Source organism: Melampsora larici-populina (assembly GCF_000204055.1).
Source record: "Melampsora larici-populina 98AG31 unplaced genomic scaffold MELLAscaffold_48, whole genome shotgun sequence".
In the NCBI taxonomy this organism is placed as follows: domain Eukaryota; kingdom Fungi; phylum Basidiomycota; class Pucciniomycetes; order Pucciniales; family Melampsoraceae; genus Melampsora; species Melampsora laricis-populina.
The window spans coordinates 160,945-183,084 of NW_006768812.1; the positions used below are offsets into that span (position 1 = coordinate 160,945).

The window sequence follows — 22,140 nt, forward strand, 5'->3', positions numbered from 1 at the left end:
ATGAGAAATATAGTCATTATAAAAAGCTGCTTTAAAATCAAATAAGCTTTACAATATGTATCTTACCCATCGATCAGCTTTAACATCGTATACTCGAAGGCACTGGTTCCAATCTGGGACTTCAGCTTTTACATATAGCATCAAAGGTTCACATTCTGATATCGCGTAATTTTTCAATGCTTTTGATGCAAATAAAAATTGAACTGGGTCGCTTTCAGCCTAACACACAAAACATACATTAGTAATCATTATGATGCAAGTTTTGAGAGAAGAAGTTACTGCACCTTTAACCAGAGTGATATTGAAATATTTTTATCGTAACTTGCCTCAGCAGCCTCAGCAGCACGCCTATATTCTTCTTTGTTTGATCGATTGAGATGGTACGCGCGCATGGTCAAAGGTGACAATACCAGAGGGTGTACCGGTGGGGTCGGACCGAGTAAATCAGATCCACCAACCTTTGCAGGTGGGTTTGCATTAGTGATCGAAGTTTGAGTCACACCACTGGTTCCGGCTGATTCAATGACACTTTGAAGAAAGGGTTGGGTGTTGTGCACTACAATCTTGGACCGCTCCCCCATTTCATGGGTGTGACACTTCAATCCAGTGGATTCACGCTGTTTGCGACAACACTACAGACGAATGGTCTCAATCATAGATGTCAATCCGCCATATACAACATGAAACGTTATGGATAATGCACGTACATCAGGACAAGCAGCCCAGGTGCATTGTCTATTGCCAGCCTTGCCTGGTCCGATATGTGCACTGACATCAATGATACCTGAGCAAGGTAAACGTGAGCGCTTGACCTGTGGCATATTTGATGTGGGGGTGTTGGTTCGCTTGAGCCTATTATGCTGAACGGAACGACTGGACTCTGTTCCGCTTTCTTGCAAAGTAGCCTTGTAATTCAGGGTACAGATATCTTGAAGGTACTCTAAGCGGCTGTACGTTCGAAATGCTCCTTTGTTGTTTCTTTCAAGTGGGCACTTAAATGCACTCAGAAGCAATCAGTTGCGAGTTTTGCCTCAGCTACATTGATCAAACAACATATGATCTTAGAAAAGGACTTACCAATAGACCAATCAATGGCTTGTTGGGTTGATGTTTGGGATTATAGTAACGGGACGAGTGGATAGGTTTTGATCTGCAGCGAGGTCCTTCACAGTGAAATCCAGTCGGTTGATTCAGCTCGACTGTCAAAGGACTTCTTGGCCAGATTCGACGTGCACAAGCAAGACTGTGATAATATAACCTGGTTATGGGCATGAAGAGAAAGATAACAGGATCAAAGATTGGGTTTCAAAAGTGGGGTGGGTAAGTGAGGTCTAGATCTTGAGGGGAAGTTGACTGACTCAGGCTGACCTTATACACGTATTGATGCGAAGTTCAAAGGGAGGAGCTTCAAGATGGATTGAATGGTAGAGAGTGTGAGCACTCCTAGTGACCATGAGGAAGTAATACATACCAGCTTGGAGCTTGGTAGAGCTCATGCTTGCATCACGAGGGTTCAAGAGTTCATCTTTAGTCACTGACGCACAGATTCTGAGAGAAACTAGTTGCAATGGGCAAGATGCATGGTTCACAATTTATTCATCCTCTTTAAGCTGAGGATGATAAGGCCCTCTTTGCGCGCTTGTGAAAATGAGAAAGCCTGAACTGTCTGATCTTATTGGCCTCAAGATGAGTCAGTGATGTGTCTCTATATTAAACATGTGGTCATGTTAGGGGTGCTTGGATTGAAATTGTGATTTATTCAGCATCACAATCAACGGGGAAGGACATCCATCTAAAATATTGAGGTCTTTCCAGACTCGAATTTTGTTGTGAGACCTTATGAGACGTATTAGGACATATTTACGCCGCAACCATGACAGCTGTCTGGCTATGTTCGGCTAAGTTCTCGGGGGTGTTACAATACTGATTTGAAAATGTTCCCAAATGCCTTTGGGAACAGTTTTTTAGGGAACGTTCCCAAAGTTCCGCGGATGCGACCATGCCCTCTGAAGATTGGTAGGTGGTGACAAATTAAGTTGATGAGAGGAATGGGGAACAAATTGGGGGTGAGTCGCGTGGAAATCAGGTTAAATCCGGTGAGCGTGTAAACCTTCAATTTTGGAGTACTGATTGGGAGTTTAATTGGGTTTTGCCGGCGAACGCGGTTTCCCTTTAACATTAATGATACGATATCACAAGCACACACTTAGGTTGATTCTCTATGATCGACAGGAATAAATCAAAACAGTACACTTTAATGCATCAACTCCATTCGTACACACACAACTATTCAGATACACAATAATTCGATACACAATAATTGGATGAATCCCCCTCCTTTCCCTTCAAACAGCCCCCTTTTTATACCTTTCAATTACTCGATTCCAGCTCATGATGTGTCCTCCATCCTCAACCCCACTGTGCTTCCTCCGACTGATCATTCTCAAATTTGCTTTATCATTTATGCAATATGTTAGTACCTTCTCTTTCTTTCTCTTATCTGTTTCTTTCATCGCTCATCATCTCAACCTCAATTCTCTTTTCTTATCCTTGCTTCCCTGCTAGTTTACTCTTCGTCTTCGATCTCCACCTCAATTTCATCTTCCTCGATCTTCAAAACTTTCACATCAACCTCTCATCTCACTTGCAATCTGATTGACCTACCCTATTTTCAATCTCAAAGCTTGATCTTGCACGCCAAGAGGTGATTCTTATAGGTTCATTTCTGATTTGCTTTTTGATTTTGCACTTTACTAACATCTTTTCTCTTTATCTTTTCTAAGTAGATTCCCCGAAATCAGTCTTCCTATGTCATCTTTTGAATTCGATCTGAATCCCTCGTTTGAATATGAACCAGAGTGAGTCTTGGCTTATCCCTTTCATATATCTGACTATAATCCATTCGATTCTAACCTCTTTCTAACTTCCTCTTTCAAACTTTCTTATCAATCCTTTATCTCGAATTTTAGACTTTCACAACCTTTTCGATTATTAGACTTCTTTTGATACTTTCAACTTATTTGTTCTGTATGTTCTCTAAGACTCGGTCTTCCCTCTTCCAATCTTGAGATGCAGTTTTGATCTAGTTGTAACTTTGAACCTGAAAAAGTGACCTTTCTATTACCCTTTCTCGGACTCGATTCTGTTTGATTCCCATTTTCTAAACTTGCTATCTTATCTGTTACTTCACCCAAATCCTCGTTCTGTGTTATATCTCATTAACATGCTTTGTTTAACTACCTGAGTTACTTTGTTATCATGTCTAACTTTACTAGATATGATATCTCCTAAAAATGAAAGATACATAATTAAGTTTTTTTGCTCTCTTTGTTGACTAGCAACTTGACTCGAGCTTGAAATCTGCTCTCAGTGAGTAAGACTTTGAGCTTCTTGAGCCCTTCTTTGTGTATATAAAGGTGAGGGTGATGGTGTGTTCTGATCACCACACCGTGACGATTTTGACTGGAGTTGCTTGAAGCAATTCCTATCACATCTGTCTACTCAGAATCCTTGTAACTTCATCTCAGAGTCCACAAAAAAGAGCTTTTTGGAATTTGAAATTTGGCTGCTGGCAGTGACTGTAATTTTGAAACAAAATTTACAAACAACCTCCTGGAACACAATCCTCTTTCATGGCAAGAGGACTGCCATCTGATTCAACAGCTTTGGTCAAAGACCAAAGTTGTGCATTTGATGGTTTAGAAGATTTTGGTCTCCTCAGAAAATCTGTAGCATCCAAACTACAAAAGACAGACAGCTGTATGCCTCAACAAGGTTTTTGGGTTCCTGCTCCATCACCCATATTATGTGATTAGTCCCGAGTCCCTATCCAGGGCACCAAGCTTGTGAGGTTAAGAGAGCCCTGTGATGAATTTTGGACTTGTGTTAAGTTAGCTGAAATATGGTTTCTGTGTATGTCTTGTGTAACATTCTCGCAGCACGCTCAAATTTCCAAATTTTAGGATCACATTGTTTGCTGTGTTGAGAAAAAAAAATAACAACCAATGCAAGTGAGAAACTCAATTGACAGAAAGGTGCAGAACAAGCAGGCGCTTCTTCATACCCACTTTTTTCTACACAGTAGATTATGGGAATTTGGGGTAAAAGGCAATCCTAAATTTCCCCTACTAAAAGTCTCAAGGAACCACACCAAAACTTCAGGGTAAGGAGTAAGTCCCTTGTGCCTCGGCCTCCATTATCAATTGTAACTCTTATTTTTTCACTAGACTTATCCTTTCCTTGCTTAGTCAGTACTAAGTGAGGAAAGGATTTGGTGTGGGCGGTAGGTTTCAGGAAGAGTCTTTCTTACTTCTGAAACCTGGAATTAAAAACAAGTACTCGAGGGATAGTTCATTTTTGAGTATGAACTCTCTCTCGTATTTCCTATGTTCGTGGAGAGGTTGTTTGAACTCTCCATTGATAAGGTGGAATCCAGAAATTATACTGGATTCCTCGTTTTGTACTTATAGTCTAGGGTGCGTGGGAGGTTAAAAATATAATCGTTACCCAATGTCGAGTATATGATACTCTTAAATTTGGATAATGAGAAAAGGGAAAAAGATGATAAAATTAGATACTAGAGATATGGACGAGGGGACAAACCAGACTCTTGCGACCCAAGGTATATATCATTTGCTCAGGGTTCCAAATCGAGTGATGTGACTTATCTGCTTGTTTGGAGATGAATTAATCCTTTCCATTAATGAACATTTCTTACTTGGGATCATTTCTTTCTTAACTGGTTAGTCCCGCTCTCTAATATCTCCCATTCTGGTAATCATCATTCTAAAGAGCGCGCTCCCCTTTTCATGGACTAGTCTCACAATGCGTGCCTGTTGTAAGAGGCAAATTGCTTGCTATGTATAAACCCCGGCACAATGGGACTTAGTTAAGTTTGAGGGAGTAGCAACAAAAAATGAGTTGGGCTATGATCAGACATTCTTTGAAAAGCAAACCATGCCATGGGCCACAAAAAAGCCGCCGGGTGTGAGCGTAAGACACAGATCAGATTCCATGAGCCACCCACCCGCCCCTGCCAGCAAGAGCCTTTTCACTGACAGACAGTCCGCGGCCTATGCCCTCCCACACACCAGGTCGGAGCCTTTTACAAGGCAAAGACCTAATACGGGATTGCTTGAAAGGAAAATGGTAACTATTAGGGAGAGAACTGAACAAGTCTTAGTCCAAAAATGGAAAGGAAAAGGAAAGGGCTCATATCTATCTCCACCGCAATCGGGATTGAAGGGAACATCAGAAAATTACAAGAAAAACGATCTCAAAGAAAAACAAAAAAAGGAAGGAGAACAGGAGAAAAGCAGAGAAAAGAAACACAGTGTATTGTCGATCTAATGTGACTTGTAATAACTCTGTCACACCTGTGATTGATAGAACCTTACAACAATGATAGGTTGCGTATAGATGACTCGAAATGTCTTATTCAAGGGATACAGTGGCACATCAGAAGAATATAGTTCTCCGACGATCTCATCAAGGTCTGAGTGTGAAGCAAGGGGTTGGCAGTTCAGATTTTCCACCTCGAACATGATCCGCAACATATTCCCAGGGTTTTGATCGAGTCCTCTCGTCTATCTAATGTTTCAAGAAATTCTGTTACCTGATTCATTAATGTGGCTGGGAAGCGGAATGAATCAAGGGTATGTTAGATGTGAAAACACAGCAAAACAAGCAGAAGCATTTACATAGTATCCCGAGTAACGACGGTTGATCGCATGACCTTGATGTTCATCCCAGACTTCTCTGGATCACCATGGGTCGAACCGTTGGAGGTAATTGTAGAAACCCTAGAGGACACTGGACATAGACCAGAGAAATTAGGAGTTTCCATACATGGCTCATGGCCCCAATACATCGTAGTGTCCCATCCCAATAACTGCGAAGTAGCTTGTGGAAGATCATGGTGTTTTGCATTCAGTGGTATTCTATGCAGCTGCGGTTCTACAAGAACCGAACGTTCGGAAAAGAGCCTCCACTGAAATAATATATTGAAAAGCCGAAAGAAAGCTTCAATATTTGAAAGTAACTTGAGTCGAATTCGAAGCTCTTACCGATTGTAAGAGTTGAGCTGGTACCATGAAAACACCAGGAAGCTGCACAATAATGGCTGAGCCGATCCTCCACTGGACCCTAGAAACACGCATCAGCAAAGAGTAAGTGGTGCTGTCATGATAAGTCTAAGATCGTGAAATTGTTGAAGAGTATGATATCTCACTGTGTCAGATGTGCGCCACTAAGAGATTGATATATCGATACGCAAATCTGAGAGAGTATGGCTAATGCAAGGGCGATAGAAGAGCCGGAAAGAAAGCCTAAACCAATTAATTTGTAGGCAAACAAGATCGGTTCCATCATATAGCACTTGGATAAGTTGAGCAAAAGATAACAAAAATTCTGAATGTTGAAGTCTTACGTATTTCCCTATCCACCTCAGACCAGATCGTGGAGCACGATTGGTGAGTCCACACATCCGAATCACGTATCCGTAATAATTCTTTGAGCATTCCCAGGAGTGAGCGGACTGTGATCAAGTAGCACTGTATATCAAGATTTTTCTGAGTCAGCAGTAGTCACTATATCATGAACAGTTTTTCTTCAACTCTCTTAGGTGATAGTGAATGTCATAGTTGAAGTTAGCCATAAAGGGTTCGAGTCGTGGCAAATTTTACTCACGGCTGCCAACACAAACGCGAATGAAATCCAACATCCTGCCCATCCCCAAGACACATATTTGAGTCTATCCTGCAAAGTAAGGAGACGATCTCGGAGTTCTAAGAGAGATCCAAGTGGTATCCCCGAAAAACTATGGTTGATATCCCATGACTTGGCCAACTCTGTCAGTGAAGCAGACGCCTGTAACATGTCGCTTTCAATCGACACGAAGACTCCAGACGCACGGGCAGCCCAAAAGCTTGTGACTGCAATCACCAAGAGTGACCAGGACATCCATATAGAGTTGTAGACAAGCGGAGTTAGAAACCGAGTTCTTTTATTATTAGTACCTCCAACGTTGGAAAGGCTTCATAAAATATGGAACAAAGAGAATCAATCATCGGAAAATCTTTTCTCAATGGTCGGAAGTAGAGGATTCTCAAAGAAAACCTACCAAGCGTGTATCAAACTCCATGTGGAGATCCAAATGCCTAGGTACGCGCTGAATCAAGGGTGTGTCAGAAAAGAATCCTCAAATTGTATGTTTACCGATGCGTGGACCTACGGAAGCCATCTGATATCACGTGTAACAGAGAATTCACAAATTAGCTAGCACTTTGACGTCGAAGTGTGACGCACGATTGATGATGATCAATGTTTTATTTGCAGGTTCAAGATGGCAACTCCGAAAAATGTGAACCACACTCACGCAATACCGTACCTATCAAAATAGACAGTTGAGCGATCAAAGCGGGGATATGCATGGAAATCAAGCGGGGAGAATATTTTTTATTGAAAAGCGACTGACCAGGTGACTATATGACCTATGGGCCCTCGAGGGTACTCGATTTCTGAATCATACTATTTTGAAGCAAGAATAGAAACATACCACGAAGAAGTCAATGGCTTTTGAGACCCGTAGCTTGACAGAGAGGAGTGAGGCTCACTCGATAATTGCAGCATGCCACGATCACATAGAAAGCGCTGGATAGCAACTCGCACAGGGCTATGATCATCGACCTAGATATACAGACAGAATCAGTGGGTTGTAACGTATCAAGGATATCGAAGCTCATTCAGGTAGGTATAGAATAGACCTATTTGGAACAATGAATGGCATCCGTTGACCTGGTGGCACAAAAGCACATAGAAACAAATAGGATACGAACTTTCATTGATCAACTTCCTTTGCAGACTGTTGACAATAGCCCATTGTGGTGATTGTATCTTGACTCACTGTGTGTCAAATATACTTGACGGATCAAGAAAAAATGCTTTTTCCTACTAGCGGCGCCTTTGAATACCGGCGTCAAAATGATTGCTGTGCAGATAATCATGATGATACCTCGCATAACTCCAAATGCTATCAAAAGCGACAGAGCCCATGGAGGAAACTGGGGGTGCATCAACTCCCTCTGTGAGCCGTTGTTCAATCGTGCGAATCGGGTGGAAAGCAAGCATATAGAGAAACATTCTCGGTCAGCTGCATGTCTATTTCATAACGCGGCACGCCTGTAGCTTTTCCAAACGCGACTATATTGACTCACAGCTACCTCCAGTTGGTACGAGAAAGGATTGTTGGTGGCTGCAGTCCCAACAGATGACCGAGTTAGAAGGGATAAAGGTGGAAGATTCATGGCTTGTATCCAGTGAGATGTACACAAGAGGTGAAGCAGAGGTATCCGAGGTGGAGAGAGTGGTCAGAAAAGAGGGACAGCATAAGGTTATGCAAGGAAGCCTCAAAAGTATCTCGCAGCTATGCTGCACATTTGCAACATGTTTATCAACCCAAGCTTATTTGAGCAATTGAGTCAAGCCCGTTCAAGCGATGTAGCGCTTTAGCTTGCCTCAAAGAATGCTTCCCGACGATCTGTTCGAGGTGAACGGTTCGTGCCGAAGGTCTGTGGTTCAAATTTAATCGGGGCTTGGATGTCTGACAAATTGGCGGACTCTAAGCTATTCCCAAAGGAGGATATCACGTCGATTGATCTCCTCGCTTGCGAACCCTAGCACCTAGAAACGTGGCGATCCGGTTAAAGTCGATGGGCACGACCGTCAGCGTCATCCTTCAATCTCTGTCTTGCGTTACTGAAAATGCCGAATTGGATGAATACATATGGGATATCAAGTACAACTGTTTCGGTAATGAATGTTCGCCCTGTTGTTTTCGATTATTTTTTCCATATCCGCCGTTGATTGATACATCGACCGTGTGGGTTATTTACTCCGATTGGGATCAGAAATGGAGCTCATGCAGGTTCAAAGCCGCTCAAGTGTTGGGATCAAGGGCTGAAGCTGGCTTCAGGCAAGCGAGGTGATTCAACCTCAGGCCGCGTCATCAGCCATTCCCGCGTTTTTCCGAAAACCACGGATAATAGAGAATAGGCGGGCCCACCTGGGCCACCCGCTTTTCAAGATGTCCTCACACTGACCCTCACAGACCTGACCATCAGCTTCATCATTGACTCTGGTGCAGGGCGTCTCAAGTGATGTTTTTTGGCAATTTTCAAACAGCGTCCAAGTGAGATTCAAACAGTCATCTGAGCATGTTGCTGAGCCTCAGCCTTATCATTTGGAGCTAGTAAATGAAAAATTCCAACAGGGTCAAAGTTAGAAACAAAAGTCAAAAACTCTGAACTTGAGACACCCAAAGAAATTTGTGAGCCAGCTAAGGGGTTTATAGAAACTAGTGTGTAATTATTGATATTAAGGGTACTCAAAGTAAAGTATGTAGCGCTACATACTTTTCGCTACATACTTTTGTTGGCGGGGACAAAGAAAAAAATATACTTTTGGCCTCGTCTTCCCCGCCAAAAAAAGTATATAGCAAAAAGTATGTACACTTACATACTTACTTTGAGTACCCTTATTAACGGTACTCAAAGTTGTGTATACTTTGCTGTGCATAGTTTTTTTGTGTTTTTTTGCAATTACAAACAACTTGGAAAAACTATGTTTCTTGATTGAAGCTCAAAGATATGTAGTTTAAGCCAAAAACATAGTTTTCCCTGGTTGTGTGAAGTTGTGAAAAAAGAAAAGAAAACTATGCACAGCAAAGTATACACAACTTTGAGTACCGTAATTGTATATCAAAACAAATGCTGTTGTTTCACACATAAGCGGTAGACTGGGGTAAATTTGATTGTTTTCAGACACCCTCATCAGCACCACTTCTGGGATACCTACAAGTAGGATCTGGAAGCAATACATATATTTGGTATCCGGGTGTGATATCCATATAGTACCTCCTTCAACAATAGGGCAGTTCAAGACGGGCTTTTACAGCCTGTCTTACACTTTTACAGACTGCTTGGGTAGTTGTAATTATAAGTTCAATTTTAAGTTTGGTGAGCCATCCCTAGAGGTGGTTCACCACTTTGCAATCCTTTTTGAGGTCTTATACAAACTTATACATTTCAACTGCGAAAAAAAACCCCTTTGAGGCTCAGCTCCAATTGTCCAAAGAAAGAGTTTTTTTTTGTTTTTTTTCAGTTTTTTGCCCTGCATACAACGGCCCTTTGTTTTTTTAACAAGTTTCTCTTTCATTAACATTCATCTCACGGCACATCGATTACAACACAAAATGAAAAAAGTGAGATCGAAAAAAAATCATTTGAAAAAGACCGTTACCGTTGTGTTTGACCTAACCAACACGGGGCAACCAGAATCTTTCTTGACCGTTGGCCCTGACAAGCAAAGACCGTAAAACTTAATTTTACGGCGTTTATGACTCTCCAAACGCAAAATTTGAGGATCAAATGAACGTAAAATTTATGTTTGCACACTTCCGGCAAGCAGTTTGCAAAAACTGTCTTGAACTGCCCTAATAAGACAGGGCAGTTCAAGACAACTTTTGCGGATGACTTGCCGGAACTTTGCAAACGTAAATTTTGGGTTGTAAAATCCTTAAAATTTGCATCCGCATAGTAGGGGGTGTCAAGTTTGACTCTATTTACAGTTTTTACCACAAAAAACTTCTCCCGCCGTAGCATAAGTTTATGTAAATTTTACGCAAATGGGAGAGGTTTTATGTATCGCGTTTGCATAAAACGCAAACGATTTATGTCTACAACATGTGATCAAAGAGCTCACCTTGAACAATTTGCTCTCAGACACAGTGGGCTTGATGGTGGATGCAAGGACAACCTTGCATCCTTTTACCAACAGTTTTCACCTCACCAGGTGGATGATCGAGGCAAAAATGTAAAAAAACCTCGATTGTGGTTTAGCAGTTATTATCACAGTGCCTGTGGAAAAGGCCCCTGACGCTGGGGGGCCTTTGGTGACCACATTTCACTCACATTTTGCTCACATTTGTCTTGCATTTGTCTCACAATTGCTAGACAAAGGCAAGCTTCTGTACAACTGAAACTCATCAGTCTGAGTCCAGGCGCAGGCTGATGGGCGCCCAGCTGACCTGAAGACTTAGGGCTCGTGTGGCTATTTTTCCCAAAAGTCGTTACACAAAAGCGACTTTTCATTCTGCCCCGTTTGCAAGGGGCAAAATGAAAAGCTGAAGTTCGGCTTTTTTGTTTACCAAACAGTCAACCAAAAAGGTCAACAAAAGATCCAAATGATCATTGTTGACCACTTGACCACCATTCAAGTGTTTGGTAAAGATGAAATGAAATGAAATTTTTGATCCAGACTTGAAAATCAATCAAACCATTTTTAAACTCATCCATCAATAGAACATTTTCAGGAGATGCCATTTTGTATATTCAGAGTTTTGGACGAATTTTTCTATGTAGGTTTCCAAGCTATCATTTCTTTTGCCCGGAAGGTTGCTCATTTGTCTTTTGTCATGAAAGTATCATGTCTTGAGAGTGTTTTCTTTGTTCTTTGATTTGCCATTCTCTGTTTTTTTGTCATCTTCAACATGGGTTTCTTTTGTGATTCAGGAAATCTTGAACATCAAGGTTTATTACAACAAATCACAAATTCAAGTACTACAAGTTCATCTTCAACAAGTGTTAATTGAATCATCACACTGAAAAAGTGTGAGTGATTCAGTAGCAAAGATTGAAAGAGATCATCAACCATTAGATCATCAAAAATTAATTTTAAAATCAAAGAGATAGAAATAAATCCTTGATTGGTTTACAAAGTGAATCTCTTACTACCAATGGATTTGTTTGATTAAAGGAATTCGGATTGGAAATGATGATAATTATGGTATACAAATATAAATTCAGAAAAAAATTGGAAAATTTTCCAAGGTTTTTTCAGAACGTCAGAAAACCAAATTTTGGTGTGTTCTGACTCTCTGACTTTCCGACAAATCAGACATGTTTGAATGGGACAAATTTTGTAGTAGGGATGTGGATATTCACCCTACCTCGCTAAGTTTTGCCACAATGCTGAGCAGAGCAAGGGAATATGCTACTAAGTGTGTCAGAGAATCAGTAGAGTATAACAAAGAGAGATGGGATAAGTCACATAGAGAACCTGAATTTTCTGTTGGAGAACAAGTACTGCTTTCCACTGTTAATTTCAATAATATCCAGGGACCAAAGAAATTGAGAGATCAATTTGTAGGCGCTTTTGTGATATCAAAATTAGTTGGCACGAATGCAGTGGAACTGATATTGCATGGCGAGTTAGAAAGGAGGCATCCTGTTTTTCCAGTTTCCCTGATTAAGAAGTACACTCCTCCTGAGGCTAGTGATATTCGACAAACAAGGACGGTACCAGTAGTAGTCATACCTCCATATGAGCCAGAAGGAGAGAAGAAATTTTTGAAGATACTCAAAGATAAACGGGTTAAAGATAAGGATGGTAAGGACACCATCTTATACCTGGTCAGGTATAAAGGTAAAGGAGCAGATGGGGATGAATGGCTCCCAGGAGATAAAGTACCTAACTCAAAGGTGACTCTTAGAGCTTTTCGAGCATCTAAGAGGGATGCAGCAGTTCAGTAGAAGGATAACCTTCTCTGGTGGTGGGGAATGTCAGCCCTGAGCCCTGTGTACAGGACCACGGACTAACAAACACACATGTAAATATATGTAATACATATGTAATCATATGAAACTTGTCTAAAACCATAAGAATTACAACTCATGGCTCAGTTTCAAGAGTCACTTAAGTAACAAGACTTACTAGGATTTAACTAGTAATAGTAAACCTAACCCAAACCTAACTCAAAGAAAAGCAAACCTAAGCGCCAACCACAAGTTGACGCCTAGATCTGGAATATATAAACTCCTCTTCTTCCCACTCTAGAAGAAGGACCAACTTATTATCATTCCACAATTCCACATCACAACTTACTTGATTCTTACCTAGAATATTGAGTATAGTGATTTTATTGTATTTGATCTTATAGTTCTACAACCTTCCTCAAGCCCTTGTAAGCTTTAAAGTGGTGGTTCTAAACTAGTGGGACTATATAGTTATAGAACCAAGCTTTAGAATTGCATAGGATACCTCCTGAGTTGAGTGTAAAGTATCCGGCGGAACCTTTGAGCAATCAGAGTGTAAAGTTCTGCAGGCTCTATCCCCAACAGAGCTCTTGAGTAAGCTCCTTTGAAGGATTACTCAGCCATCCCACTGGCTTTAAACCCTCTCCTTAGAGGTCAACTAACTGAAGTCTTTACTTGTGTGTACCAAGTAAAGACTTTGTTAATCTTTATTCCACCCGTACTTCACCTTTTTAGTGAAGAGTCAGCCAAAAAGTAGCTGACCCCTCACAATCTCAGGGGGGTCTAATTCTACTTAAATTGATCAGATGAACATCTTTATCAAAATAAGCTTTAATAAAATGTTTGACAAGAGGGAAACAAACAAGTCTTGAGTCTTATTTTGATGACAGTGATTCTTTGATAGACTGCTCAAAAATGGATAGCAAGTGGTAGAACTCCACAAATAAGCAATTGAACTAGATGGTATCTCTGATGGGTAGATAAGGTCTGAGTCTAAGAGTATCCAGCTGGGGTTTTTAAGGGATTGCTATAGAGTTTTGAATTCCAAGTGAAAATAGGCTGTAAGTTTGTAAGATGATTCTTCCTTTCTGTAGAGTCTGAGAGATTTGTCTCTTCTTATACTTGTTGAGTTGAGCTTCTGGTCCTCTGTGTAGGAAGTTTGACATAGGTATTTCAGCCAGGCAGGGCTTGTTGCTCCGGATTTAGTTGATGTTGTGTCCACGGTTTCTTGCGGTAGTCTGATCCTTGACATGTCTAGGATTTTAATTAAGCCTTGTTGGTTCTTGTTTTTGCTCCTGTGGCATTCATTGTTAGTTGTTCAAACCAATCAGGGTTTACACCCTGATGGGGTTCTTCCTTTTCTATTTTATTGGTCTTGTTTATTCTATATTGAGCATTATTCTAGTGATGCATGTCAATTTAATTCACTCTTGATACTTGAGTGTGAGGTGTGGTTGCTCAAAACATGTTGTATGGGTTTTGAGAAATATAATATATGTTTTTATTTTTTTTGTTATCCTAAGGGGTAAGTTGTGATTGCCCTTCTGGGTTGACAACAAAGCCAAGAGCTTGAGGTGTTCTTTATCACTATTGAAGTCCTTCACATCAAATGATGCTCCTGTGATTCATTTCTGGTGAGACCTGTCAGCTGAATTCCCATTCTGTTATATTTTGCCTCAGCATAATCTGATTTTGCTTACTGAGACAGTAGAACTAGAATCATTACTTCTAGAATCATTACTTTCAGATTATTTGGATGCCCGTTGATTTTTATCAATGATTGCAGCTAGAGCTGGAGGTGGTGGCGCTGGCAGGTTTGGTTATACAGTTGTTTTCAAAAAGCTTGCCGAAATTTGCCCGCAAAACTTGAGCAATTTGGCAGTGAATTAGCGGCAAGCTTTTTGAAAACGACTGTAGCATCAGTAGGGCCACTGGTGCTTCTTGTGGAGTCACCCATCATACTGCAGGCATAGATTGTGCCTAGGAATATGTTCACAGTGTTGCAGTTGGAGGTATTTTCAGGCTATGCACACTGGATTCCAAAATGCAAGCACGAGGAGCTGGAGCAGCACCCATGGTAGGAAAAGAAGAATGATTGATTGGTGATGGCAGGATATGGTCCAATGAACAATAGCCAGGGATGGAATAACATGACCTTGCTCCATGTATTGACCAAATAGATTCTTCAATCTTGACAACTAACTGAAACATTTTGTCCCCATCTGGCACCTGTGTCTTTTATAAATCTTGAACCAAGTTGTGAAGCAATGATTCCAGAGCTCCTCTCACATTAGTATACCTTTCCAGCACTTCATTCTTCTTTGATTCCTCTTGCAATTACTGCTTCATGGTGATTCTATTTGATCCTCTTCTGAAATCTTTGTCATCAAACTCTTGCCTTTCCCTCATGTTGATGTGGAAAGCTCTGCCATGAGTTGATGTGATTGAGGCGGAAGTGTGTATAGACAAAAGCTCAGGGAGGTTATTATGGTGCAAGAAGGGATTTCTAGGAATTATACTCTTCTGTAACAGGTGATCAACAAAAGAGTTGGACAATATGTTGGTGGCTTGATTTTGAAATTTTGGCATCAGATATTGGCCACATCTGCACCTGAGTAGTTGGTTTATATAGTGTACCAGTACTTTGGAAAGAAAATCTTGCATTGCAGTTTTCAAACTCACCTCATCTCACTCCTGCATGGTTTAACTGGCGTGCAGAGGCTTTCAAACTCCCGGCAATTGAACATTGACATCTTTCAGCCATTCAAGCTGAAGGAAAGCATTAGGGTTAACAGAAAATTTGTTCTGAAGATTACAACAATCCGAAATCAAAAATAAATTTACGGTATTTTACAGTCCAACAAGTTGTCCAATGTTGCAAAACATACTGTAAATTTAAAAAAATTGGGACACCTTTTTAGGTGTCCCAAATGGTGTTGACCGTATACTTGCAGAAAAAAAACCCACCGTAAAATTTGAAAAACTTGTCCGTTTTTTAAAAAGTTTCACAAAAAAATTCTGACTTGAAACCCCCTAATACCTGGTACAGAAGCAGCAGAGATGACAATGGAGTTTTAATATGGACTCAATTCAGAACAGAAGTACAGCATGAATTTGAGAAAAGGTCAAGACTGAGGAGTTGACTGCAAGAAAATTGAGGAGAAAATTGAAGTATACAAGGACAAAAAATTTATAAGGTTACTCTTAGCAGAGAACGTTCAATGAGTCGTGAAGATATCTCAAAAGCTAGGAGATTCCTATACATACAACATCTCTAAATGAATTTCAAAACCTGCAAAGTTGCAAACCAATTCTGCCGAAGAACCTCTGAGAACAAACCATAGTAAAACTTGTTGCGAGGGTTAAGAATCAAAGGTTCATCATGCTGCCAGGGAATGGGATATACCTAAACAAGAGTTGGAGTATGTGTGATCATTTTACAAGCTTGATTGATTTGGAATATCTGTGTGAAATTCAAATGAGGAAATGATTGTGAACCAAGTTTCTTTATCCGTCAACTCCCAAGCATCTCATCCACTTCTGCATCACGGCATCACGGCATCACGGGATTGATGTTCAAATTAAATTGGTAAGATGAATATGAGATTTTGAAAAGAAGATTGAATGTATCGAGGTGTATTGTGTTTTGTATTGAAATGATAAATTGAACTGAAAGATTTGAATTATTAAATTTTTAAAATCAAACCAAAATGAGAACTTCAACTGACTCACTAGGACTCACTACCACCAACAACAACAACAACATCACCAAGAACAAGTTCAAGATCAAGAACCAATACGATCACATCAATCTCACCTCATTCACCTCTTTCAATGTCAACACCTATCTCGATCAATACGACTCCAATCAGTTCAACTACTACTCTAATCTCTCCCAGATTATCAAGCACTAATCCTACTACAAATCAAACTATCAAATCATCATCATCATCATCCCAACCACAACCACAACCACAAGCTCAATCACATTCACAAACCTTTAGTAATTCAACAAACCATTCGTCTTCTTCGTCTTCTTCATCTTCAACATGTTCATCACCACCTTATTCAAAACAAGCACCATTCAATTTATTTCCCATCAAACCATTCAACTCAACTTACAACCGACCGGTTCTAACCCATCGATGGTTAATACCTTACACACCTCTAATCACTACTTTGATCATTTCGATTATCTTTTATTTAGGTTATATCATTGGTTCTGCATCTTTATTTAGTCCGAATCAAGAATTATCTTTAATTGATTTAAAACCTAGATTAACTTCTCATAATCATCAGTTCAGAGGTTCTAATCCGACAAATAGGATGACTAATTTAAATTCATTTAAAAAATATAAGATTCCTTTTCTGGTTAATTTGCCTACTTCTGAGTATCAACAACATCAACCGGTTCATAAAACTAAAATTCCTAAATACCTTCATTATGTTTTTGGAATGTCATCTGATTTTGGTGAAAAAGTATATCTTTCTTCTAAACCAAAAAACCAAAAAAAAACAAGATTTAATGACATTTTGATTTTGATTTTGATTTTGATTTTGATTTTGATTTTTAGCCATTTGGATTTATTCATTATGCTGCATTACAATCAGCACTACAAATTTTAAAACCTGAAAAGATTTTAATTCATTATGCTTATCGACCAACAGGTTGGTGGTTTGATAGAGTAACTGAAATCGAACAAGTCGTCTTAATCAAAGTTAGAGATGTAAGCTTTCTTTCAATCCGAACCAAACCAAAAAAAACTCATCATTGATCTTTTTCTAAATGGGTTTGATTGATTTTTTTTGTCTAGGTTAAAGAAATTTATGGTAGACCTGTTGAACATTTTGCTCATAAAGCTGATGTGAGTTCATTCCCATTCCCATATCCAATCTTTGCTTCCCTTTTTGGTTCTAATTCAACTGTTCAATATTCCAGATAATTCGCCTAGAAGCACTAAGAGACCACGGAGGGATATATCTAGACTTCGACGGTAAGTACAACCCATTCCACCCAATCCTCCAATCCCAATCCCGCCAAACCTTTTACGACCAAACTGACAAATCCATCCTATCCAGTCTTCATAGTCCGAGACTTTACGAACCTCTTAAACGAAGATGTAGTCTTAGGTCAAGAACAATCACCCAGTTCATCATCCGAGATCCTAGGAGTTTGTAATGCGATCATTCTGTCTAAACCGTTCTCACCCTTCATCTCAAGATGGTTATCGTCTTATAAATCGTTTGATAAAACTAGATGGGCAGATCATTCGGCTTCCGTTCCTTGGTTATTGGCTCAAAAGTTTCCAAACGAAGTCACTATCTTGGGTCCTAGAGCTTTCTTTTATCCACTTTGGTTCGTTTACCCTTTTTTGGTCTTGGTTTTCTTTTTTTGGAGTGTATTGCTGGGGGTTTTGATGCATGTTTTTTTTTCGGATAGGCATGAAGATGATTTATGGAAAGTTCATAGATCTTTAGATTGGGATTTCGATAAATCAGGCCAACTAGCCTACCATGTAAGCCCCTCAAACCATTGTTGTTTAACATCTGTTCAATTCTTTATGTTGAATGATTTTACTGATTTTGTTTTTTTTTGGGATTGGAATAGGCATGGAGTTCATTAAGTTATAAATCCGAATTATCCAAATTAAATCCAGAAAGAATTCATCTGACTGGAGGTATTGAACAAGGTGAAAGTAGTTTTACTTGGTTTGTGAGAAGGTATATACATGATGAGATTCGTGGGAAATGGAATGAAGGTTTAAAGAATGGTGAACTTAAAGAATCATGAGGGATCGAATTTTATAATAGTTTGAGAATTTTGGAAAGAGAGAGAGGTTTTTGGACGTTTTGGAAGGAGTTGTGTTTGTTTGTTTGTGTGTGTGTTTTGTGGAAAGGCATAGGTGGGTGGGTGAATGATGAATGGATACTTTTTTTCTTTGGTTACTTTGCAATGTGTTTGTTTTTCTCTTTCTCTTTTGGTTTATTTTGGTTAATGAGTTGAATTCAGGAAAAATTTTATAAAACATCTTATGGAATTTTATCTTTTTCCTCTTACACTTTACAAAAACCAAACCCCATTCCATTCCATTTATTTCAAAAAAAGTTTTAGTTTTTAGCTTTTCTCTTTTTTCTCTTTTCTTTAGGAATCTTTCATTTTTTTTGATTATCTTATTAAATTTTTCTAAAGATTCAAGATTGTAAAACCAAAAAAAATGGATTTTTTTCTTCTTCTGGAATATCATGGGTTTCAATTGATGTGTTTGTTTGTTTTGTTTGTTTTTCTTTCGGGTTTCATGTTTTTGAGATTTGATAATATATGAATGAAAATAATTGAACAATTCTACAATTCTCAATCAAACTGTTTTTTCCTCTAGGCAACACTGAGATAGCAGCGCAACGCCACGCTAACTGGCAAGTTGCGTGCTGCGTAGCGTTATGAGTTATCGGGGAATTTCCCTCGGCGATAACGTACCTCCCGAGAGTTACACTATCTAGATAGCGTAACTCGTGTGTTTATCAGGCGCTATCGGCAGTCTGATGCGCGGCGATAAGCGTTACGTTATCGCTACGGCTGCGCGCTATCGTTGTCAAAAAAAATCGACGAGACACCCAAAAAAACCAAGAAGCACCACCTAAAATTCCCATTATAATCATCAAGCTATATTAACTATGACAACTAAATGTGACAAAATGAAATGAAACAGAAAAACATTGAAAATAAAAATCAAAATAAATCATAAGAAATCCTTGACTCTAACAAACTCGGCAACACTGCAGAATTCATCACCCAAAGGCACCATTTCCACTAGCCACATATGAGTTGAGACCGAGCGTTCGATGGTAATAGGCGCAAGACCGCCTCGGCTGGCTGAACACACATCAGCCGCTGCCGAGAATGTGCGCTCCGGCCCTGCTGAAGAGCCTGAACACGCCAGATAATCGCGTGCCATGAGGGCAATGATTGGAAATCGGCTGCAATTCACCTGGATTCCGCAAAGCAAAAGCGAGATGAGATGAGGTATTGTGGGGAAATCAAGAAACATCAGTTGACTCACAGACCACCAACGCAGCGATTCATTTGGATCATCACGTTTGTATTCGGGCTCTTTCATACGAACAGCACCTTGAATGTAATCTTTCACCTGCGAGTCATCCCCGAGGTCTTCGTCTTCGTCTTCGTTGTCGCTGTACAAGTCAAACATTGTTGAGCTTGATGGAGGACGAGAGCTATCTTCTTTGTCCATAGCAGCAGTTGATGTCCTCTTCTGGTTTGATTTAAGCTGGTAATCCTTGAATATTCTATTAAAAGTGTGTTCTGCATTAATGTATGTCGATGAAGTCTTTTCAAAGAATCGCTCGAAGAATTTGAGTCGAAAGGCAGGGTGGCACAGTGTAGCCATCACAAGGGTTTCACAACCAAGGGCCTCGTCCAAGTAGATTTGTAGCTTTGAGATCATGGCAGCCAGCATTGGGTAAAGGGCATCGGTGTGCGACAGTTTCGATTCCCGAGATCGCAACTTCGCTCGTAGTTCGACATATTGAGGGATCACCATTGCCCCCGTGGGACTATTCCCTTCCATCTGTTTGGTTATGGACAGAAACGGCTGGAAGAATATTCATCTGTGAGACTCAAATTGAAGAAGGACATGAGAAAACACGAGATGGAACAAGATACTTACCTCAAGCTCGGTATTGAGTTCCTGAACCAAGGCCCATTCGGATGGGCTTATAGTGATCTCATGGAAGTAGCCATGAGATTTACCATCCTTGCGAGGTCGTTTAAACTTGGAACGTACACGTTCGAGGTCCTCCTTTAACAGCTGGTCTATCACCTGTAGTTAAATCAAAAACGTGAAAATATTTGTTAGATTGAATGTCGACCGAAGGGAAACAAAGGGATTATTTGAGTAAGAAATTTACCTCGCGTGCCAACCATGCCTTATGACGGCTAATATACTTTATATTCCATCGTATTCCGTAGCCAGCAATGAGTGAACCAAGTGATAAACCACAAGCCTTCATAACTCGTTGGAATTCATTCCGCCATGATGAGGAGCGTGTGATACGCCGTATCACAAAGTCGAGCTGGGATAGAGCACAGGTGATGTTAATGAGCAATGATCAAAGTACATACAAGTCAAGGAAGGAAAAATCACCTTTTCTAAAATGTAGTTCAGTTTATTTGCTTCCCTTCGATGAGTTGGGGCAACATCATCACCCATTAGCAGGGAGTTCGCTGCGTCCTTGGCATCGGCGGCGTCCCAATCCTGCTCATCGTCAACTGCTGCATCTGCTAAGGTCGCTTCCAATCGATCCACCAAATTACTTGAGTCTTCTTCTTCTAACTCTTGAAGGTTGTGTTTGACATCTGAATTTGTTTCTTCAGTAGGCTCGGGGGCAGTTGGAACATCAGCCACCTCCACAACAGGTCCATCACCAGCTTGTGAGTCTTCAGGCTCTTCTTCTTCAACTACAGTGGTGCAAACGGCAGGAAATTGTCCTCGATTGGCAGTCTTGGCCTTGCGAGGTGGAGGTGTCTTGAGACCAAGAGCCGCCAATCCGGATCCAACGATGAGGGCAAGTTTGTGGCAGAAGCAGAAGATGTGCATCTTCTCGGGATCCCAGGAATAGTTGGAATTTGAACTAGAATGCTTGGTAAACTGCCGATGTAATTCTGTGGCCATTGTCTTGTTATTCGAACCCGAGTCAGTTGTCTGGCTAAGCAGGTGTGATCCAAAAAGAAACAATTAGTAAATGATATGAGTAGGATAAGAATGAGTTTGAGGGAATAAAATAATGATAAAGTGAACTTATCTTATCAACAAGATCATGCTTGATCAAGACATTAGCCAAAGGTTCCGCTAACCAAACACCTCGGTGCTCCCAGGCTACTACCTTCAGTGTAAGATGTCGAGATACATACTTCCATGTTGAATCGATGAAAGTTACATTCGCCCCGATGAATCTGTGTCGGTTGCCTTTTGAAGCCCACACGTCATGCTGCATCGAGAATTTCGAGTCCAATCCCTATATAATTAGTATCGATAAATAATCAGTATTGTTCTGTGTTTTAAAAAATATAAATGAATTAATACATACCTTTAATTCATTGAAAACTTGTGCTTTCATGGACAAGTTGAGGCGTTTTGCCTCAAGCGCTGCCCAATGCCTGCCATAGAGCTTGGCTTCTGGGCGAATGTAATTTATACAGGCACGAAGCCATGGATCTTGAAGTCGAGACCACGGCAAGGATTGACGAACCAGCCATATGCACATACCCTGATTGAAAGTTAGATTGTCATACTTTGATACCTTGGTTTTTGTGACGAATGCATCAAGTGGTCCGTTCTTCTTGCGTTCAGCCTCTTCTCGGGCAAGTACTTCGGCCACTGAAGGGGGAATGTCGAATCCTTGAGCTTTTGCTTGGAGTCGGCCTGGGCAGCCAACGGTTGAACGACCAGCTTGAGTTGATCCATCTCGATGGGCCTTCAGATTGCCATGTGGGTTGCTGTGACTGATTCGAACCGGGTTGGATTTGTCCCGGGAG

The 22,140-nt window shown here is 40.4% G+C and overlaps 3 protein-coding genes across 3 annotated transcripts; 1 reads left to right on the plus strand and 2 right to left on the minus strand.

Annotated features, from left to right (window-relative positions):
- Window positions 1–48: 48 nt before the first annotated feature.
- On the minus strand, window positions 49–1,272 carry MELLADRAFT_92007 (uncharacterized protein; the record flags this gene model as incomplete). The annotated part of the gene is made up of 4 exons (XM_007415145.1): window positions 49–219; window positions 285–632; window positions 708–992; window positions 1,078–1,272. 4 exons carry the CDS (start codon window positions 1,270–1,272, stop codon window positions 49–51), a joined length of 999 nt encoding a protein of 332 aa, XP_007415207.1.
- A 3,834-nt stretch (window positions 1,273–5,106) lies between these two features.
- MELLADRAFT_72944 (uncharacterized protein) lies at window positions 5,107–8,423 on the minus strand (the record flags this gene model as incomplete). Its single annotated transcript, XM_007415144.1, has 14 exons — window positions 5,107–5,631; window positions 5,700–5,989; window positions 6,066–6,144; window positions 6,230–6,326; window positions 6,428–6,551; window positions 6,688–7,033; window positions 7,121–7,168; window positions 7,232–7,240; window positions 7,376–7,387; window positions 7,475–7,527; window positions 7,614–7,686; window positions 7,764–7,794; window positions 7,904–8,081; window positions 8,214–8,423. 14 exons carry the CDS (start codon window positions 8,301–8,303, stop codon window positions 5,598–5,600), a joined length of 1,464 nt encoding a protein of 487 aa, XP_007415206.1.
- A 7,877-nt stretch (window positions 8,424–16,300) lies between these two features.
- MELLADRAFT_78967 (uncharacterized protein) lies at window positions 16,301–18,935 on the plus strand (the record flags this gene model as incomplete). The annotated part of the gene is made up of 8 exons (XM_007415044.1): window positions 16,301–16,461; window positions 16,490–16,896; window positions 17,259–17,317; window positions 17,405–17,455; window positions 17,530–17,584; window positions 17,715–17,946; window positions 18,031–18,106; window positions 18,199–18,935. 8 exons carry the CDS (start codon window positions 16,301–16,303, stop codon window positions 18,379–18,381), a joined length of 1,224 nt encoding a protein of 407 aa, XP_007415106.1.
- Window positions 18,936–22,140: the final 3,205 nt, after the last annotated feature.